This window comes from Trachinotus anak, unplaced genomic scaffold, assembly GCF_046630095.1.
Source record: "Trachinotus anak isolate AG129_WGS33_773 ecotype Australia unplaced genomic scaffold, CSIRO_AGI_Tana_v1 ptg000024l, whole genome shotgun sequence".
Classification (NCBI taxonomy): Eukaryota; Metazoa; Chordata; class Actinopteri; order Carangiformes; family Carangidae; genus Trachinotus; species Trachinotus anak.
In genome coordinates, this window is record NW_027273875.1 from 14133563 (window position 1) to 14150131 (window position 16569).

Here is a 16569-nt window from a genome sequence, read left to right on the forward strand (position 1 = left end):
TAACGTGCTGTTGTAAATATTGTTCATAAATGTTTGAAGAAATGAAAGAAAAGTGTAAATGAGGCCCTATAGTAACACCTCTTCTGGTTTTAGTTTAGACATTGTGTTTCATTTAAATAGGCCGTGATTGCCAGGTTTCTACAGAAATGCTTTCTATTGAATACAGTGACATGTCATAGTAGTACTCTCTCTATAAGCATGGTAAAGAAAAGTGTTATATTCATCAGTCTCTTGTTGTGACCTAACTTGTTACATATGTGATCACTGCTGAGCTGTGTAACTGCGGACAAATTAGTGTGCTGTTACTTTAAGAAAGGCGTGAACCTTCTTTTCATTCTCTCCACTGACTTTATGAAAACGTTTTCCCTCTGGGGTTAAAGAGAGCACTTTTGCTTTCGAAGAGAAGATAATCATGTCACTGATGGTAGGATTGGAGTCAAGCCTCAAAGCACGCACACAGCAGCAACCCCAGGGCTGGAAGAATTGAGTGTCTCACATCAGGATACTACAGCAGAGGTCATGCTGCGCTGATGTCTTTGTCTTTGAGCAGACAGTGCTCAGTTGTAAAATGCAAGTTTTTCCAATTAGGTTTTTGTGATGGTAATATTATAGTGATGATGATTCAGTCTGTTTTTTTTTTTTTATTATTCACATCATGGGTCAGGGTTACGGTCAGTTTGGTAGTGATTCAAGAATCTTCAGCTAATTCTTGGGAAATAATTTGTAATCTGCCCAGTGTGTGACCAATGAATTGCTAATGTAGTGATCAATATGTTTGATATTGTGACACTTTCCATTAAATTGTACTCACATTAAAATTAGACGCTCCTATTTCTAAGGCACATAACAATCTGCAAATACTTGCAGGACGCAAGGTTCTGGATGACTAATGGCTCTTTATAATTTGAGTTTATTTAACCCTGTCAGTTGTGCAGAATATGTTGATCTGAGTGTGTCAGACACAAACCTCTTATGTGATTAACACTTTATCTGTTAGAAAAAAGTTAGATTGTTGCCTGCCTTAAATGAAATTCAGTTTACTTTTAGTCAGCTCATATGTTGAAACTATGCACTGGGTTGTGACTACTGTTCTTACATCAAAATTGTATTGGCATCATAACTATGTGCACCAGCTGTGACTGCTTACTTTCTCTGCTTGGACAGCCAGCTGGCATTTTAGTGGTTGAATAAAGGGTGTAATTACCAAATCACTATACTGTTATTTTGCAACTCTGACAGAAAGTGATGTGCTGGACCCCTGCAGAATGTGGCTGGAGCTAATGAAGGAGATTCATTCAGAGTTTTCCATAAGCGCGGGCTGTTGGTCAGATGGCCAGACATTAAGATATTTCCAGACAACTACTTTCTTTATGTTTCAAGTCATGCCAACATATCTTTTTTATAATCTTATATAATAACCTTAAAGTTGCTGAAGGGTTTTAGTCATTGGACATTTGGATCTTTATTTATCAGAGAAATAAGCTGAGCAAACAGCCCCTGTCACAGCCCCTCATGACGCCCTGTGTTTGCCCGGAGAAGTGCTCATTTTTAACCTGAAATAGTTTGTTTAGAGTTTTTACCAGTTGTCATCACCTGGTCTGTTTATTTTAGAGAGGTGGAGACCTCTGTGGATAATTTGACTCCCAGTAAATACCTGAACAATAAACATTGAAGGAATCATAACCTAAAAATAAATTGACATTGACTTGTTAAACAACGAAGACAACAACTCTTGTGATCCTGGAAAACCACGTTCCTTATGCATCAGTGTAAACAAAATCCGATGTATGTGGCAATGTCTTATCAGGCCAAGTTCACACTTGTGCCTATTAGCTCTTTTCCATATCTAAGTCTGTTTTCTTTGAGACTTGAGTTTTTCTTGTGAATTGCTAAGTCTGATGATTCACAAGATGCACTTCAGATTTGTTCACTTTTATCATTTCACATTTGTGTGCACACTGCACAAGAGCAGAGTGCAACACTCATGTTGCATGAAAGTTGGTGTTATTTGTTTGGTGATGGTGCTGCTTTATGACATGACATGCTCCAAGGCATGAGTGGTTTTCATAGCCTTTTGTTGCTGAAGCACACAAAACTGTCTGTGACGTAGGCGGTGTAAAGCATTGTCATGTGTTTGTGTTGTGCAATTAGTCTATGGTGTATGAAATGAACTTACACTTATGAGTCCTAAACCAATTAAAACTCATGTGATGTGACACTCTGTTGCCTGCTGCACCTGTGAAAGCTGCTGTACAGTCTGTGCTCCTCTCACTCAAGACTTAAGACTTCTGCCTTGGATGCTGACACTAAGTGCACTCCCCCTTTATTTATAGTGCATTTATTCAAGCTGTGCAATGCAGGTTAAGTGTGTGTGGTTGAAGCCATGCAGACCAGCTGGGTTTGGCATCATTAGGTCATAACACTTAAGTGAGCTCATTAATAGGGACGGGGTTTGACAGGGAGGTTCCGGTCAGATTCTGTATAATTTCCAACATTGTGTCTTGACATTAGGGTTATTTTGTGATGAACCATCACTTTTAATGCACTTGAAACTGATTCTTGATACTGACCGGAGTCTATTTGGAGGGTAAAGTAGCAAGTTTCTGTATTTTTTCCATCTGAGCTGTGACCTTCGGCTGGTTTTGAGCCAGATGCAGTAAAATGTTGGTTCTACTGAACGTGACTCTGCCATGACTAAGGATATTAATGGTTAATCAATGCCCAGTTAACCACTATTGAGAATTTTAATCAATCAAGAATATTTAAATTGACTATGCGTGAAGTTGGTGCAACATTATCAGTGCATCCCCACCAGGGCTGCAACCAATGATTATTTTCATCATCAAATCAATCTGCTGATTATTTTGTAGTAAACAGAAAATCCGCAACTTTTTTTTTTTTTTGGAAAAAATGACTACAACAATTAATCGATTTGCCAAAACAGTTCAGTTAACTGATTAATTAACTGATTGTTGCTGCTCCAGTCGCCATTACATTGGTTTCATGTGTAAAGCTATTTGGAGCAGCTGAACTTCCATATATTGGTTAACTGCACTAAGAGTAACTATGATCAGAGCCTGTGATGCAGCACATCGCTCTGCAAATTCTCACCAGTTTTTATACAAAATAATCATAAAAAGTTCCTAAATTAAAAGATCCATTATAATAAAATATTTAGCCTTCTCCTGTAGACTTAGCTAGAGATAGTGACCTTGCTGTGCCTTTTGTAAAATTACTGTAAGTTTATAATAAGTACATTTATTAAAGATTAGCTTTTTTCAGCCTTAAAGTTTTGCTTGTTTTTCTGTATTTACTAAACGGAACCTGTTGTAAACTATGTACTCCTTCTCTTCCCTCTTGCTCTGCTCTAAACAGCTTTTATTCTTCTCTCTTCTTCTGCCTTCAACAGCATCAGCAGACACTACTAAACCAGTTGAGGGAGATCACGGGCACCACAGACGTTCAGCTGCTTCAGCAGGCTCTGCAGGTACATTATGAAACACTTGCAGTGCAAACTCTAACATCAGAGCTGGCACTTGTACACTGTATACACTTGAACCTGAAACAAAATGCAGTTGAAATTGTATTTGAGCGTTGGTGTTAATTTTCCTGTGTTTTCATACCTAACTAACATTTGCCTGAATAAACACATTGTTGCTGCAGGTGAGCAATGGAGACTTGGCCGAGGCTGTAGCTTTTCTCACGGAGAAGAATGCTAAGGTTCCACAGCAAGATGAGACAACCTACTACCAGACATCTCAGGTGGCCAGCGACAGATATATCAGCGTGGGCAGCCAGGCAGACACAAGTGAGCAGCTTGCTTAAACATTTGGCACAGAAGTTCTAGAGACTTCACACTGATTATAAGAAACATACAAGTTAAAGTATACAAGTAAAGTACATTTAGTTGAGTTTAAACTTTCATAACAGAGTGTCTCAATCTGTACTAAAAGTCTGTATTTAAACTTTAATGCACATAAAAGCAGTTCTACAACCATCTTGCCTTTGTCATTCTGGTGTATTGTACGAATATAATAATATATATTAATAATATATATATGAAACATAACTGCACAAACCATCATACATATGAAACAGTAAATCTTAAAATATGAAGAAAATGTTTATAATACTTCATTCGGCTTTCTAAGAGTCTGTGTGTGTGCGTGCATTTTCTTGCAGATGTCATTGACCTGACTGGGGACGATAAAGATGACCTGCAGAGGGCTATTGCCCTCAGCCTGGAGGAGTCCAGTCGGGCATTTAGAGAGACGGGCATCACTGATGAGGAGCAGGCCATCAGCAGGTGGGCTCAATAGCATTTCTGACTAGAAGGAAATGTACCAAGAAACTCTGGACTCAACGTTTTTCCAAACCCTGTAACCTTGGATGAATATCCAAACTAACCGCCTACATTATCTTCGTCTTTGCCCAGGGTGGGATGAAAATATCTCCTACATGCACTTGTGTTGTGCAATGCTGAATTGATGATCTGTAGTAAAAAAAAAAGCCCTATTGTAACAAGGTCAAATCAAATAATAGCCACATAATTGTCTTACCTAACAGCAAATCATTTCTGTCACACAGTAAAGTAACCTGTGTTAAACAGCCTAAAAGTCTAGAAAGAAAGCAGCTTTGAAGTAGGGTGAAAGAGGTTTGATATTACCTGAACAATGGCACCTTTCAGAGGAGTAATGGTGGAATGAGTATTTGGACAAGTCACCTCTTCAGTCCCCTTTTTTCCTTTCATCCACCTCCCAAGGCATTGCTAATGGTCACCTATGTTGTAATAAGTGTGATAAATTATGGGAGTATGGGAGTAAAAAAATCCTCATGAACATTTGGATATCAAGTACATAATGACCTGACTGAAGCATTAAGGAGGCTCATTCTGGCAGTTTAATTAAGCCCTAGTCTGACTGAACTCATGTTCACTGTTGAAATAAACCCCTCCAATGGCTGACTATGTCGACATTTATACAGAGACACTTTGGAGAAAGGTCTTTGAACACAGGGCGTTTCAACAGTCGGGTGGGGAACACTGTGACACAGCTTTGTTTGTAGGCACAAGATGAAGGAGGAGATGAAAGTATAGCATTCAACTTTTTAGGGAATAGTTCCAGTAAACTGCAGTGGTGCAATCAACAAGTGACCAGGGTTTTAGGAAAACCAATCTGCACCTCTACTGTGAAATGAAAATAACGAATACTTAAGTTCAGTTGTGCATAAAGTAGGTAATCCTGAAACAATGTAAAAAAAAATGTGTTAGTTGCCCTTATTGAATTTGTTTATATTCCGCCTTCTTCTGTCATCTTAGAGTTTTGGAGGCCAGTATAGCAGAGAACAAGGCGAGTCTGAAGCGAACCCACACAGAAGTGTGGAGTGATTCACCCAACCCGCATGACAGGAAGAGGATAGATAACTGCCCTGTGGGCTTGAAAAATGTTGGCAATACCTGCTGGTTCAGTGCTGTTATACAGGTGGGCACACACATACACACACACACACTTATTGGCAGTCCCAAACCAAGGGAAAGACAGTACCTCAAATTTAAATGAAACCCTTTTCTTTAGACATTTTCTATAGAGTTGTTTTTGCCCTAAAATCCATTTTGTTTGTCACTTTGGCTCTTGGCATTTCTTTTAGTAATTTGCTCTCACATCTACTTTCTATTGTGATGGGAAACATATGAAGGCTCTGGAGACGTTTGCAATCCTTAATGGTTTACTAGTTGGCTGCATGTTATTGTTATTATGCAGAAATCAGTGCTTTAATCTGCTGCAGTTATCCTGAGTAATAGTGGATATAGAGTCATCTAGATGTTTATATACTGGAAAGTACTGGAAATGCTGCAGTAAAGACTGGTGAAGTCAGTGGCAGAATGTGACCTGAGCTGAAATATGCCAGATGAACACTGGATACACCATCACATGGTGCCTGGCTCCTGTGTGTAATGTAACCCCCAACCTTGAGAAGAAGGCACTGCTTGAACCTGCTGCACTTACAAGAACAGGAGTAAACAACTTTCTCTTTTCCTAATAAGATATACAAATCTTCACAGGTTTTCTGTTCCGTTTTGACTAGAACAGAAATTAAATGTCATGACCTTAAGGGGAAAGCAGAGAACGAAGTGACTTTTGTTATTGTTGTCATTGCTGTTAATAGTTGAACATTTTGTGCATTTTTGTCACACCACACTGAGTTTGCAATTAAATGTGATTTTGCTTGTTATGTGAAAAACATTCTATAAAGCACGACAGAGTCTTTGCTCATTTCCTTACTTTGCTAACCTGACACGCCAGATGGTTTGTTACACAGAACCATCTGGGAAAAAACTGTTTGGAAAAGGGCAGGCGCTGTCAAAAAATACTTGGCAGGTGATTGGATGAACCATTTGTCTATCATATAATATAATAGAGCACCGAAGAGGAAAGACAACATAACAACAAACTGCAGTCTCTAGAGCTTTGAAAGATAGTTAGTATGTTGGGGGATGATTCTTCTCTGTGAATACAAAGTCGCTTCTCCATAGCCTTCAGTAATTCCTCCCTTATAGGACTCTGATTGGTCCAAACCACTGTGGTTAGGCCATAAGCAAACGGCTTGGCGTTGGAGCCTGGCAAGATGGATTCTCGCTTGTGAGAGAGCTAGCAGTTATTACTTCCCCACATCACCTTAGGTTGTTTTCAGTACTTTCATCACATGATGCAACAAGCACTGTCTACATATAATTATAAGTAATGAGAAAAGAGGTCAGGTGTATATTTTATCGTTGTATAATCTAGCAAGAAGGGGCGTCTTAATGTAATAACAATAAATGTTTCATAAAGACATGTTTTTAATAAGGAAAAGTTAGAAAACAGACACAGAGTGAGTGAGAAGCCGTATCTTGCACCTAGACATGCTTGTTAAGTGTACCAAGTGTACCAAGTGTACCAATTCTTGTGACATTTATTGCAACTGCAATGTAGTCTGAGCAAGGCCAGTCTGCACTGAGACACTAAAATTTACACTGCAATTGTTTTCATGGTTGTTCTGTGACATGACAAGGTGTATGTCTTATCATTGGGTGTTACTAACATGTCTTTATCCATCTTCAACCTCAAGTCTCTGTTCAACCTGCTGGAGTTCCAGAGGCTGGTGCTCAACTACTCTCCTCCAGCCAGAGTCCATGACCTGCCTCGCAACCAGAAGGTGAGACCCCCACCTGTCCTCACAGGTTCCCAGCAGAGGAAAATGAACAAGCAATAACACAGTCAGTGTGGTGTCTTTTAATCCCTTTTAGTTCAGTCACCTGTGTAGGCAACCTCTCACTGTTTATATCATAGCTACCCCTTTGTAGCCTATCACAGCTAGCTGTGCTTTAGCTCTGAGGGTATGACCCTCTTAGAGCTGGGAGCCACCATTCATCAGCTGTGCGATCTTGCCCTAAGGTCACATGAGCTTAGTGTTGTGTCCCTGATAGTTCACTTAATTCACTGCTTCTAAGCTACACAAAGTGCCAACTGGTGTGAAATGTTTGAAGCCTTCCTATTTCTCCATTAAGATAGAAATGAACATGCAAACAGAGCCTGTTTTGATTAAGCCTGGGGTTTTCCAGATTTGAGATGCAGAATAGTGGTCAGCATGTTTTTGTCTGTCCATATTTTCCCTACAGGGTGCTCACCATAGGGTTAGCAGCCTGCCGCTAATCTGGGCTAAGCCTCTGATGTGGAAGTGTGGTTTGGGGCAGTCATCTCTTCATCTAAGTTCCCTCTGTCCTCATCACTGACCTTTTAATTTAGCAGTACGAGACTGCTAGAGCTTAGATCGTAATCTTCACATCAACATCCCTGGATCACTAGTGTTGTTATTATGCACTGCTAAGTCATGTTAGCTCTGCATCTCACTGTCATAATGTCACTATGATGACACTGTGCAACCTAGAGATGAAGACTATAGAAAAACTTGAAATTTACAAGTCCATTTAAAAAGGGAAAGTTATGAAAAAAAAAACAATCCTCTATACTTTTACACTTTCCACGGCAGCAATGGGATGTTTCCACATAAATCACTGATAACCACTGAACAGCTTTCTTCATGGTCATGTGATGTCAAAGCAAACTGGTGGGCTGTTGGTCAGGCAGGTGGTGTTACTGGTGTTGCATTTAGGTGATATCATATTAGGTGTGCAGTTGAGACAGGTGTATTGCGGGAAGGTATCAGTGCTGGTATAATAGCTCCTAAAACAGCCTCTAGTTCAGTGATTATTAAACAACACAAATCTCACTGAAAAAGTGGGGATACTAAACATTTAAAATATAAAAGACGACCTCTTTTACATGTTGCTAGATTGTTCATCTTCATGGGAGCTTCCCATTTGCATCCACATTACCATTCCTGTCAGGAACTAAGTGCTGTACACTTATACACACAGATGATGGTGACTTACGGGCGGACACTTTCCAGCAAGTCTTTGTTTACTAATGAAGCATTACTTCCAACAATAATCATAGTAGAGAAAATGTTATAGTTCTAAATGTGTATCAGTGCATTTGAAAAGCTTCACAAACTTTCTGTCTAAGACCTTTACAAAAACACTACTACTGACATGGTTTTCAATAAAACATCTGAACGTACCTGCTGTCGCCTTCTGAGATGAGGAGCACTCATTTAACAGAGGTTTGTCGATCGTGTTGCTCTGACCAGGAGCACAGGAACCTGCCCTTCATGCAGGAGCTAAGGAACCTGTTCTCCCTCATGGTGGGGTCCAAGAGGAAGTATGTGGATCCCTCACGAGCTGTGGAAATCCTCAAAGATGCCTTCAAGTCCAGTGAGTCACAGCAGGTAAGCCTCTTTCTGCCACACTCAATTTGTTGTTCCAAATATATGTAGGTGTTTTATTTACCAGTTACATAGTTGTAGTGATTTCTTATCACTTTGTCTGTCAGTTAGGTTTTGTATAGTCATGTCTTATTTATTATTGTATTTGCAGAGACTTATGGATTATATACTGATTACATATACTGTACAATGTAATACTGCTAGAAAATAAGCTCCTCCTGCTGTTCACACAAATCAGAAATATTTGATGCCCTTTGACCGCTCAGCCTCAGGCCTGACTGTTCAATTTCATTGTCATTCTGCTGACTCAGCTCTACTGAATCCCAGACACTTGACCTGTCTTATCTAGAATTATTAATCCTCAAACCCACATCATCCCCACTGAACTTTGGAAAAAATCATATTGACCTGGAATTAGCTTTTCTGTGCACATATCCTATAATGTGACACACACATGTCAAATGTACAAAACTGTTCTGTTCTTCCCCTTACATAAGCATTTGCACTTAGCCAGTGTCTGTGCAGAGGTTAACTGAGGCCACTCTTCTGGCCTCTGTGTTCATCAGTCATGTCATTCCTCTGAGTGTTAGTCAGGTTGGATCGGCATTGACCTGAATTACCACATGGCATTGATGTCTATGTGAGAGTGGCCTTGAGGCATTCAGGTTCCCTTTGAAGTTCAGCAGTCTGTGAACTCCTCCACTAAGAGCAGTCATCTCATATCCAGAGCTTAGTGAATATCAGCAGATGATAGACATGGCATTGATTTGACTGATTGGGCTTTCTTGCTTGTAGGTGCAGTTAAATCCTGCAGTTTGACTCTGAAACCTCCATGTCCCAAGGGCTATCCTGTAATTGGTCATGTTGTATGTTTGTCTGTGCTTTGCTCAACAGCAGGATGTGAGCGAGTTCACCCACAAGCTGCTGGACTGGCTGGAGGATGCCTTCCAGATGAAGGCTGAAGAAGACAGGTAACCACAGCTCACAGTGCTGTCTATACGGAGGTCACTGTGGAAAGAATGGACATTTGTTACACTGGACTGAAACAGAGATGTCTCATGTAAATAAAAATTAAAAATAAAAAAAAAACACCACTTTTTTTTTGTTTTCAGGGAGGGCGAGAAGCCAAAGAACCCCATGGTGGAGCTTTTCTATGGTCGTTTCCTTGCTGTGGGTGTCCTGGAAGGTGAGAAGCAGTGTTAAATTAAAACCAATCAAGAGGAAAAGTGAGGGGTAGCCAGAGAATCACAGAGAGATTAAACGTTAGGATGGTCTGATTACAGCAGCCAGAAAGCAAGCAAGTTCTTGCCCCCAGTAATGAAAGGTGACCTTGTCTTAATGAGATGTGGTCCATGTAAAAGAGGAGAGCAGTTGCATTGATCGTAGAAGACCTTGACGGCTGATTGACATTGGGCTTATTATGCATGACAATACTGGCCCAGAGCCACCAAAAGCTGAGCCAGTGGACTCTGCTGCTCATAAAATGACCTTAATGCCTCATCTGCATGTCCGCTAGCAACTCTTCTCCTCCTCTGTTTCTTTTTTTCTTTTTGTCGGGGGGGGGGGGTCCTTTCTCATCAGTAGTTGGTGCAGGGAACTCTGTACAGCCATTTAAGTAGTTGTGATTGTGTGACTGCTGAGCAAGTGAAAATCACCTTGGATGTAAATGAGTGTGAAGTGCCTCCTGTTATTGCCTTTTTCTTCAGCCTCTTTGCCTTTTCCATCTCTTCTGTCATAACTGACAAACCTTTCACCCCAGTGGGGTCCAAAAGTCTGAGACCACCACCTTTCTCTCACATGATGAAAACACAGTTTTAAATAATTGATTGCAGTTACCGCACATACTTGTTCTCAAATGGTCTTTTAGTTAGCTCAGCAATTGTGATTATCAATGCTCATCTGTTCATCTCTGTTGTATGTTTGTAATTCAACAGGTAAAAAATTTGAAAACACAGAGATGTTTGGGCAGTACCCCCTGCAGGTGAACGGCTTCAAGGATCTCCATGAGTGTCTGGAGGCTGCGATGATCGAGGGTGAGATCGAGTCTCTTCACTCGGCAGAGAACTCCGCCAGGTCTGGACAAGAGGTCAGTAACAATAGTTGTGTCCATTGAACTGATGAGAAAATGTTAATGGACATTTTGAGAGGTTATAAAAAATAAATAAAGATGAAAAACAGGAGGTGCCCTAGCAATAACTAATGGCCATATAAGCATGATGAAGAGTTAAATATTGTTGTTTATAACATTTCTGGAGGCTGTGATGGAGAGTTTTGAGTCTACGCCTGCAAACATTACTGGCATCAATCATAAGACTTCATGCAAATATCTGTCTCACCACAAGTGCATGTGCAGTCTTTCTTCTATTAACATTCAATTGATGTAATTGCATCGTTACAAAATTACAAGACTTTAACATGAAACATTTGTTAACTATTAGTTACTAATATTTTAAGCTATTAAAGGTACTATATGCAAGAATGTGAAGCAAATTGCATGTATTGATTGCATTTTTTTTGTCAATGTATGAACGGATAGTACCATATTTTAACAAATGAGACCTTTACCTGACTTCCTCAGTTGCCGATAACAGCTTGTGGACTCATTTCTGTGTAAGGAACTCAGGCCAAATTCACATAAACAAATGACCTGCTCCCAGCACAATATGGACTCCAGCACTATGGAGTGTGAGCACGAACGTGACCAATAGGATGCTGACTGCGGTTCGCTTAATGGCCACCAGGGTCATTAATAAGGGTTTTCTCATGTAGGAGCTTTAATTGCTAACAGCACTGTGGCAAGTCAGATTAATTTTATTCTTGCCCAACACCAAGTCAGAAAGCCACTGTTGTTATTCACCACCTATCATTAACACTAAAAAGAAGACAATCAGGTTAAATAATATGGGATTATGTGGTGGATCCTCTCCAAAGGGTTCACCTCCTTGCCCTTATGTGACACCTGTGCTATTCTGGGTTTGACCTCTGGTTCTCTGTAGCCTTGCCTACGGTGTCCCACAGCAGCTGGGAGTAGATAATTACCAGGCAAGCACACAGATGGGTATGGCACCCAGCCCTCTGGAAAAGCACCAGCCATGAGAGGGAGGGAGGGAGCAGGAGTGATGCTCCATTCCCATCATATAGACATAAAGGGTGTCCCCCAGGAAAGTGGTTAAGGGAATTATCATGTCCATACCAATCAGACAAGCAGTTCAAATCTAATGGTGCAGTCAAAAACTAAATTCACATCCCATTCAAATTGACCGGTCTCCTTTGCTTAGAGTTCAGTCTAATTGAACTTTTACCTGTGAAATCTCAAGGCTCTCCTGTATCCAGCCAGTTTGAGAGGCGCAGGGCTGACCTCTCCTTCAAGAATTGTTTATATTCTTGCCTTGTAACTGAACAGCAAAATAATACAAGCAGCAGAGGAGGGAGAGACTTGTTTGGTTGCAGTGAGTGTAAGGACAGTGCCAGTAAAATGTTTAATAAAACACATGTTTAACTAACAACCTTTTGGGCTGCTAGCTCCAGAGGGTTACATTTACAATCCTGCCCACATCCTTTGGCCACACCACACAAGTAGATTTCACCAGGGGGATTTTGGTCTGACTGTGCACAAATCGGTTGCCAAAATCTTCTCAAAAAGGGATCTTGCAAATCAAAATTTGTGATGACAATTTGTGACAGTTAAATGTTTAAGTAACGCCACTATAAAGGCAAAATATTTTCACCAAACTCTTTTTTCTAACAGAATAAGAGAATTAATCTCAAGATCCAATTTTCTTCCAGCACTGGTTCACAGAACTCCCTCCTGTGTTGACCTTTGAACTGTCAAGATTTGAGTTCAACCAAGCACTAGGACGTCCTGAGAAGATCCACAACAAGCTTGAGTTCCCCTCTATGCTCTACATGGACAGGTGATAGAAATATTAACACTGGTTGTTATAATAGAATCAATTTGTCGTTGCTGTAAATGACAGTTAATCCAGAGTCTCTTTAAGACTGAAGCCTCTGCTCTGATCTTTGTGTTGATAGATACATGGACAGGAACAGGGAAATAACAAGGATCAAGAGGGAGGAGATCAGGAGGCTGAAGGAGCATCTGACGCTGCTCCAGCAGCGACTGGAGAGGTATTACTTGTCCACGATTACTAGTATATTCAGTTACAGTCAACAACCACCATGATGAGTAATTCTCATTCTGAATGTGCTTTCTTTCTCTCTCGTTTTGTCCCCCTCTCTTATTTCTCTCCCCCTCTGCTCACCTCCATCTCTTCTCCCTCTCAGGTATCTGAGTTATGGCTCAGGCCCCAAGAGGTTTCCTCTGGCAGATGTCCTCCAGTATGCCATGGAATTTGCCTCCAGTAAGCCAGTGTGCACCTCTCCAGTGGAGGACATTGACTCGTCAGCGCCCCCTGGTGGCACAACAGGACAACAGCTGCCCCCACCAAGGTAAGTTTCATAACAGACAGCATGAAGTTTAATTTCACTGATTTTTCTTTTCCCATCATTAGTTTCAAGAGCAGGGACTGAGAAACAGGTAAAATAGGGCCTCCTGCAAGAACATTTTCTCCTCCTTTACTTTTTTGCTGGCTCATACCAATGTTCTAATAGAGTGACAGAATACTTTATTAATCCCAAAGGGAAACTGCAAGTCGGATTCAGTAAACACTCTTAAATCCACAAACCTGTCATGAATAGCTTGTTTTAAGTTGATGAAAGCCACATGTCCATGAAAAGGTTTGTGATTAATTTCTTAATAATTATTGTGGAACAACCAGTGAAGCCCCTTTGCAGTACATGTTTGTTATTAATTGAAAAAAATGTATTACAACTGTTTGACTTCATTCAAATTTTTACCATACCTTAACCTAAAGAGCAGAACTATTCTGTCTAATGCCTATAAACCACACAGCTACATGCCTTTCTAACAGTGCTGAGGTGCTGTGAGCTCTTGGTCAGAGCTCACGCTGCAGCCACACTGCCCTCAGTTCACCTTGTCAAAACTTCTTGAGGTTGTTTCTGCTTTGACCTCAACCATTATGAGGATTTAGACTGTCCTTATTGTAACACTGGACCAGACCTTTATGTCTTTTGTTTTCATTTTATTTTATTTTATTTTACTTTGTCACTCACTCTGCAGCACAGCCGAGCAGGACTCCTTGCCTCCACTAGAGAGCTCAGGCCCTGCCTCAGGTCCCACTACAGCTCCCACTGTGGCCCAGCAGCAGAGAGTACCCATTCATAAACCCTTTACCCAGTCCCGGCTTCCTCCCGACCTTCCCATGCACCCTGCCCCACGACACATCACTGAAGAAGAGCTGAGGGTGCTCGAGGGCTGCTTGCATCGTTGGAGGAGTGAAGTGGAAAATGACACCCGTGGTAGGTGTTGTGGATTCGTCAGCATGATTTACTTCTCCATCACTTTCTGTGTGATACTGCCAAAATAAACATTAGACAGGCACTTACTAACAGATTGTATATATGTTCTTTCCATCAGATCTGCAGGGCAGTATAACCAGAATCCACAGAACCATTGAGCTAATGTACTCTGACAAATCTATGATGCAGGTGAGCAGCACTTTTCTGAAATCAGTCTTATTTACAGTACAAAAGCCACATCATCTGATTACTGTGTTTTCCGCACTATAGGGCGCACTGGATTATAAGGCGCACTGTCAATGAATGGTCTATTTTCGAACTTTTTTCATATATAAAGTGCACCGGACTATAAGGCGCATTAAGCGAAACAAAACAGTCAGATAAGTCAAACTTTATTAAACGCGTTCACAATAACTCTCAACATTGTTCAGTTGTAACACGTAAAAAAAACACAGTCTGATACCGCTAAATCAAACGTAAGCGTATTCACAATAACTCCTAATAGGTCCTTATACACACACTGTAATATTATGGTATTACTCCGCGACGCTCCTGACTACGATAGCCGTAATGCTGCAAGCGGTGCGGCTTTGTAGTTTACCAAAGTCGTACTAAAACATTTTGACAGCGCCGTGAGCGCCGTGTACCACACAAAATCGCTTCGAGGTCAGTAAGCACAACCAGAATTAATCCATATAAAAGGCGCTCCGGATTATAAGGCGCACTGTCGTTTTTTGAGAAAATTAAAGGCTTTTAAGTGCGCCTTATAGTCCGGAAAATACGGTAACATCCATTCGTTAATCAGCATTTTAAATCTTCTTTATGTTGTTCAGGTGCCATATCGGCTCCATGCAGTGCTGGTCCACGAAGGCCAGGCCAACGCAGGCCACTACTGGGCTTACATCTACGACCCACATCAGCGCTGCTGGATGAAGTACAATGATATCGCAGTCACCAAGTCGTCGTGGGAGGAGCTGGTCAGAGACTCATTCGGAGGCTACCGCAACGCCAGTGCCTACTGTCTCATGTATATCAACGACAAGAAGCCCTTTCTCATAGAAGGTACGTGTGGACTTAAGACAAGTCAGTAGTAGTGTTACATATCTGTAGGTGTGAGCATTGCCACTTTGTTATTGGGAAAACAATACAACACTCACATATGTACTAATGCCAATAAAGTATTGACATTTTGTCTTTGTTTGTCAGTTTGTCCACTTTTCTCAAACACCCTTCTTGGACTTGGCTTCGATAAGAGGCCATAAGATAAATCTTTCAGTCATGGGAAACATCATGTTTACAATCATCATATTAAACCTTAGCGCCTGATTTACACAGTGCGACAAAAATCACAGTCCTTCTTTTCAGAGTCATTCCTCAGTCAAATCTGAACCCACATGATGCCCATATTAGATTCAGCGTGACTTAAACTTTCCAATGTCCATCTCAGATATTTAACCATAAATCCTCTCAGAAATGCTAGAAAGAAGACATTCTTTGTAACTACAGAGCTTGTCTGATAATCATCAGATTTGAAATATGTACTCGGTGTTAAAAGTAATTCAGTGGTTTAATCTTTATAACCAAGGTAAAAAGGCAAACACGAACTGTTAAGAGCTAATTCATCAAACTTTTCATGGTCTAAATTTGCCCAAATGTAAATGCATAGGCCACAAAAGTGGTGCTCATGGTGTGTCCTACAGCTTCATGGTAACATTTCTACTTCCTGCTTGTGTCTCTGCATTGTAGGGATTGTAGTTCCAAAACTTAGATCATGATTGTAGAGAGAAGGAATACATATAGGACTGACAAAATCCATTTCTATAATTGTTCTTTGTTTTGCACTGTCATTTGGTTTTTTTGAAAGTATTGAGCGCAAAACTTTTTTTTTAAATTAAAACTGTCCTAGAACATGTACGGCAGAGCTTATATAATCACAGATGGCTCAATTTGTTCTGAAAATAACAATATATGGCATTCCATAAAGACCTGTAAATAAAGACAGTGAAAACTCAGCAATGTGGCTTAGAGTTGGTTAAAAATATTTCTTAATTAACTTTTTATTCTCTGATTTGAATTAAGTAGCTATGAATTAAGTATTAGCTTTTCTACTGTTTGTTCTGTTACCTCTGTATCATTCCCTCACTATATTTTCATACCTTCAAAAATGGAGGTCACTACATGGCCTTACCTCTGAGCTTCTAGGAAAACTTCTTCACATTTGGTAGAAACATTCACTTGCACTCAAAAGACAAACTAATTACATTTTGGTGGTCAATGCTCAAGGTCACTGCCTCCTCATGTCCATGCCCTTCTTGTGAACGAGATATATCAGGAATGTTTGGAGGGAATCTCATTACATCTGACATG

At 40.5% G+C, this 16569-nt stretch overlaps 1 protein-coding gene across 3 annotated transcripts in view; it reads left to right on the forward strand.

The window, feature by feature from the left end:
* usp25 (ubiquitin specific peptidase 25) overlaps window positions 1-16569 on the forward strand; it is a 29001-nt gene that overhangs the window by 2417 nt on the left and 10015 nt on the right. For 2 of the 3 annotated variants that reach the window (XM_071460656.1, XM_071460658.1), the window contains exons 2-16: window positions 3410-3487; window positions 3664-3808; window positions 4183-4306; window positions 5318-5480; window positions 7108-7194; window positions 8689-8826; window positions 9718-9794; window positions 9936-10009; window positions 10758-10909; window positions 12610-12737; window positions 12856-12951; window positions 13108-13272; window positions 13964-14202; window positions 14321-14391; window positions 15036-15264. In XM_071460656.1, coding sequence (XP_071316757.1) covers window positions 3410-3487; window positions 3664-3808; window positions 4183-4306; window positions 5318-5480; window positions 7108-7194; window positions 8689-8826; window positions 9718-9794; window positions 9936-10009; window positions 10758-10909; window positions 12610-12737; window positions 12856-12951; window positions 13108-13272; window positions 13964-14202; window positions 14321-14391; window positions 15036-15264 — 1966 coding nt within the window. The remainder of the gene's footprint in view (window positions 1-3409; window positions 3488-3663; window positions 3809-4182; window positions 4307-5317; window positions 5481-7107; window positions 7195-8688; window positions 8827-9717; window positions 9795-9935; window positions 10010-10757; window positions 10910-12609; window positions 12738-12855; window positions 12952-13107; window positions 13273-13963; window positions 14203-14320; window positions 14392-15035; window positions 15265-16569) is intronic. The other variant, XM_071460657.1, reaches the window with a different exon arrangement.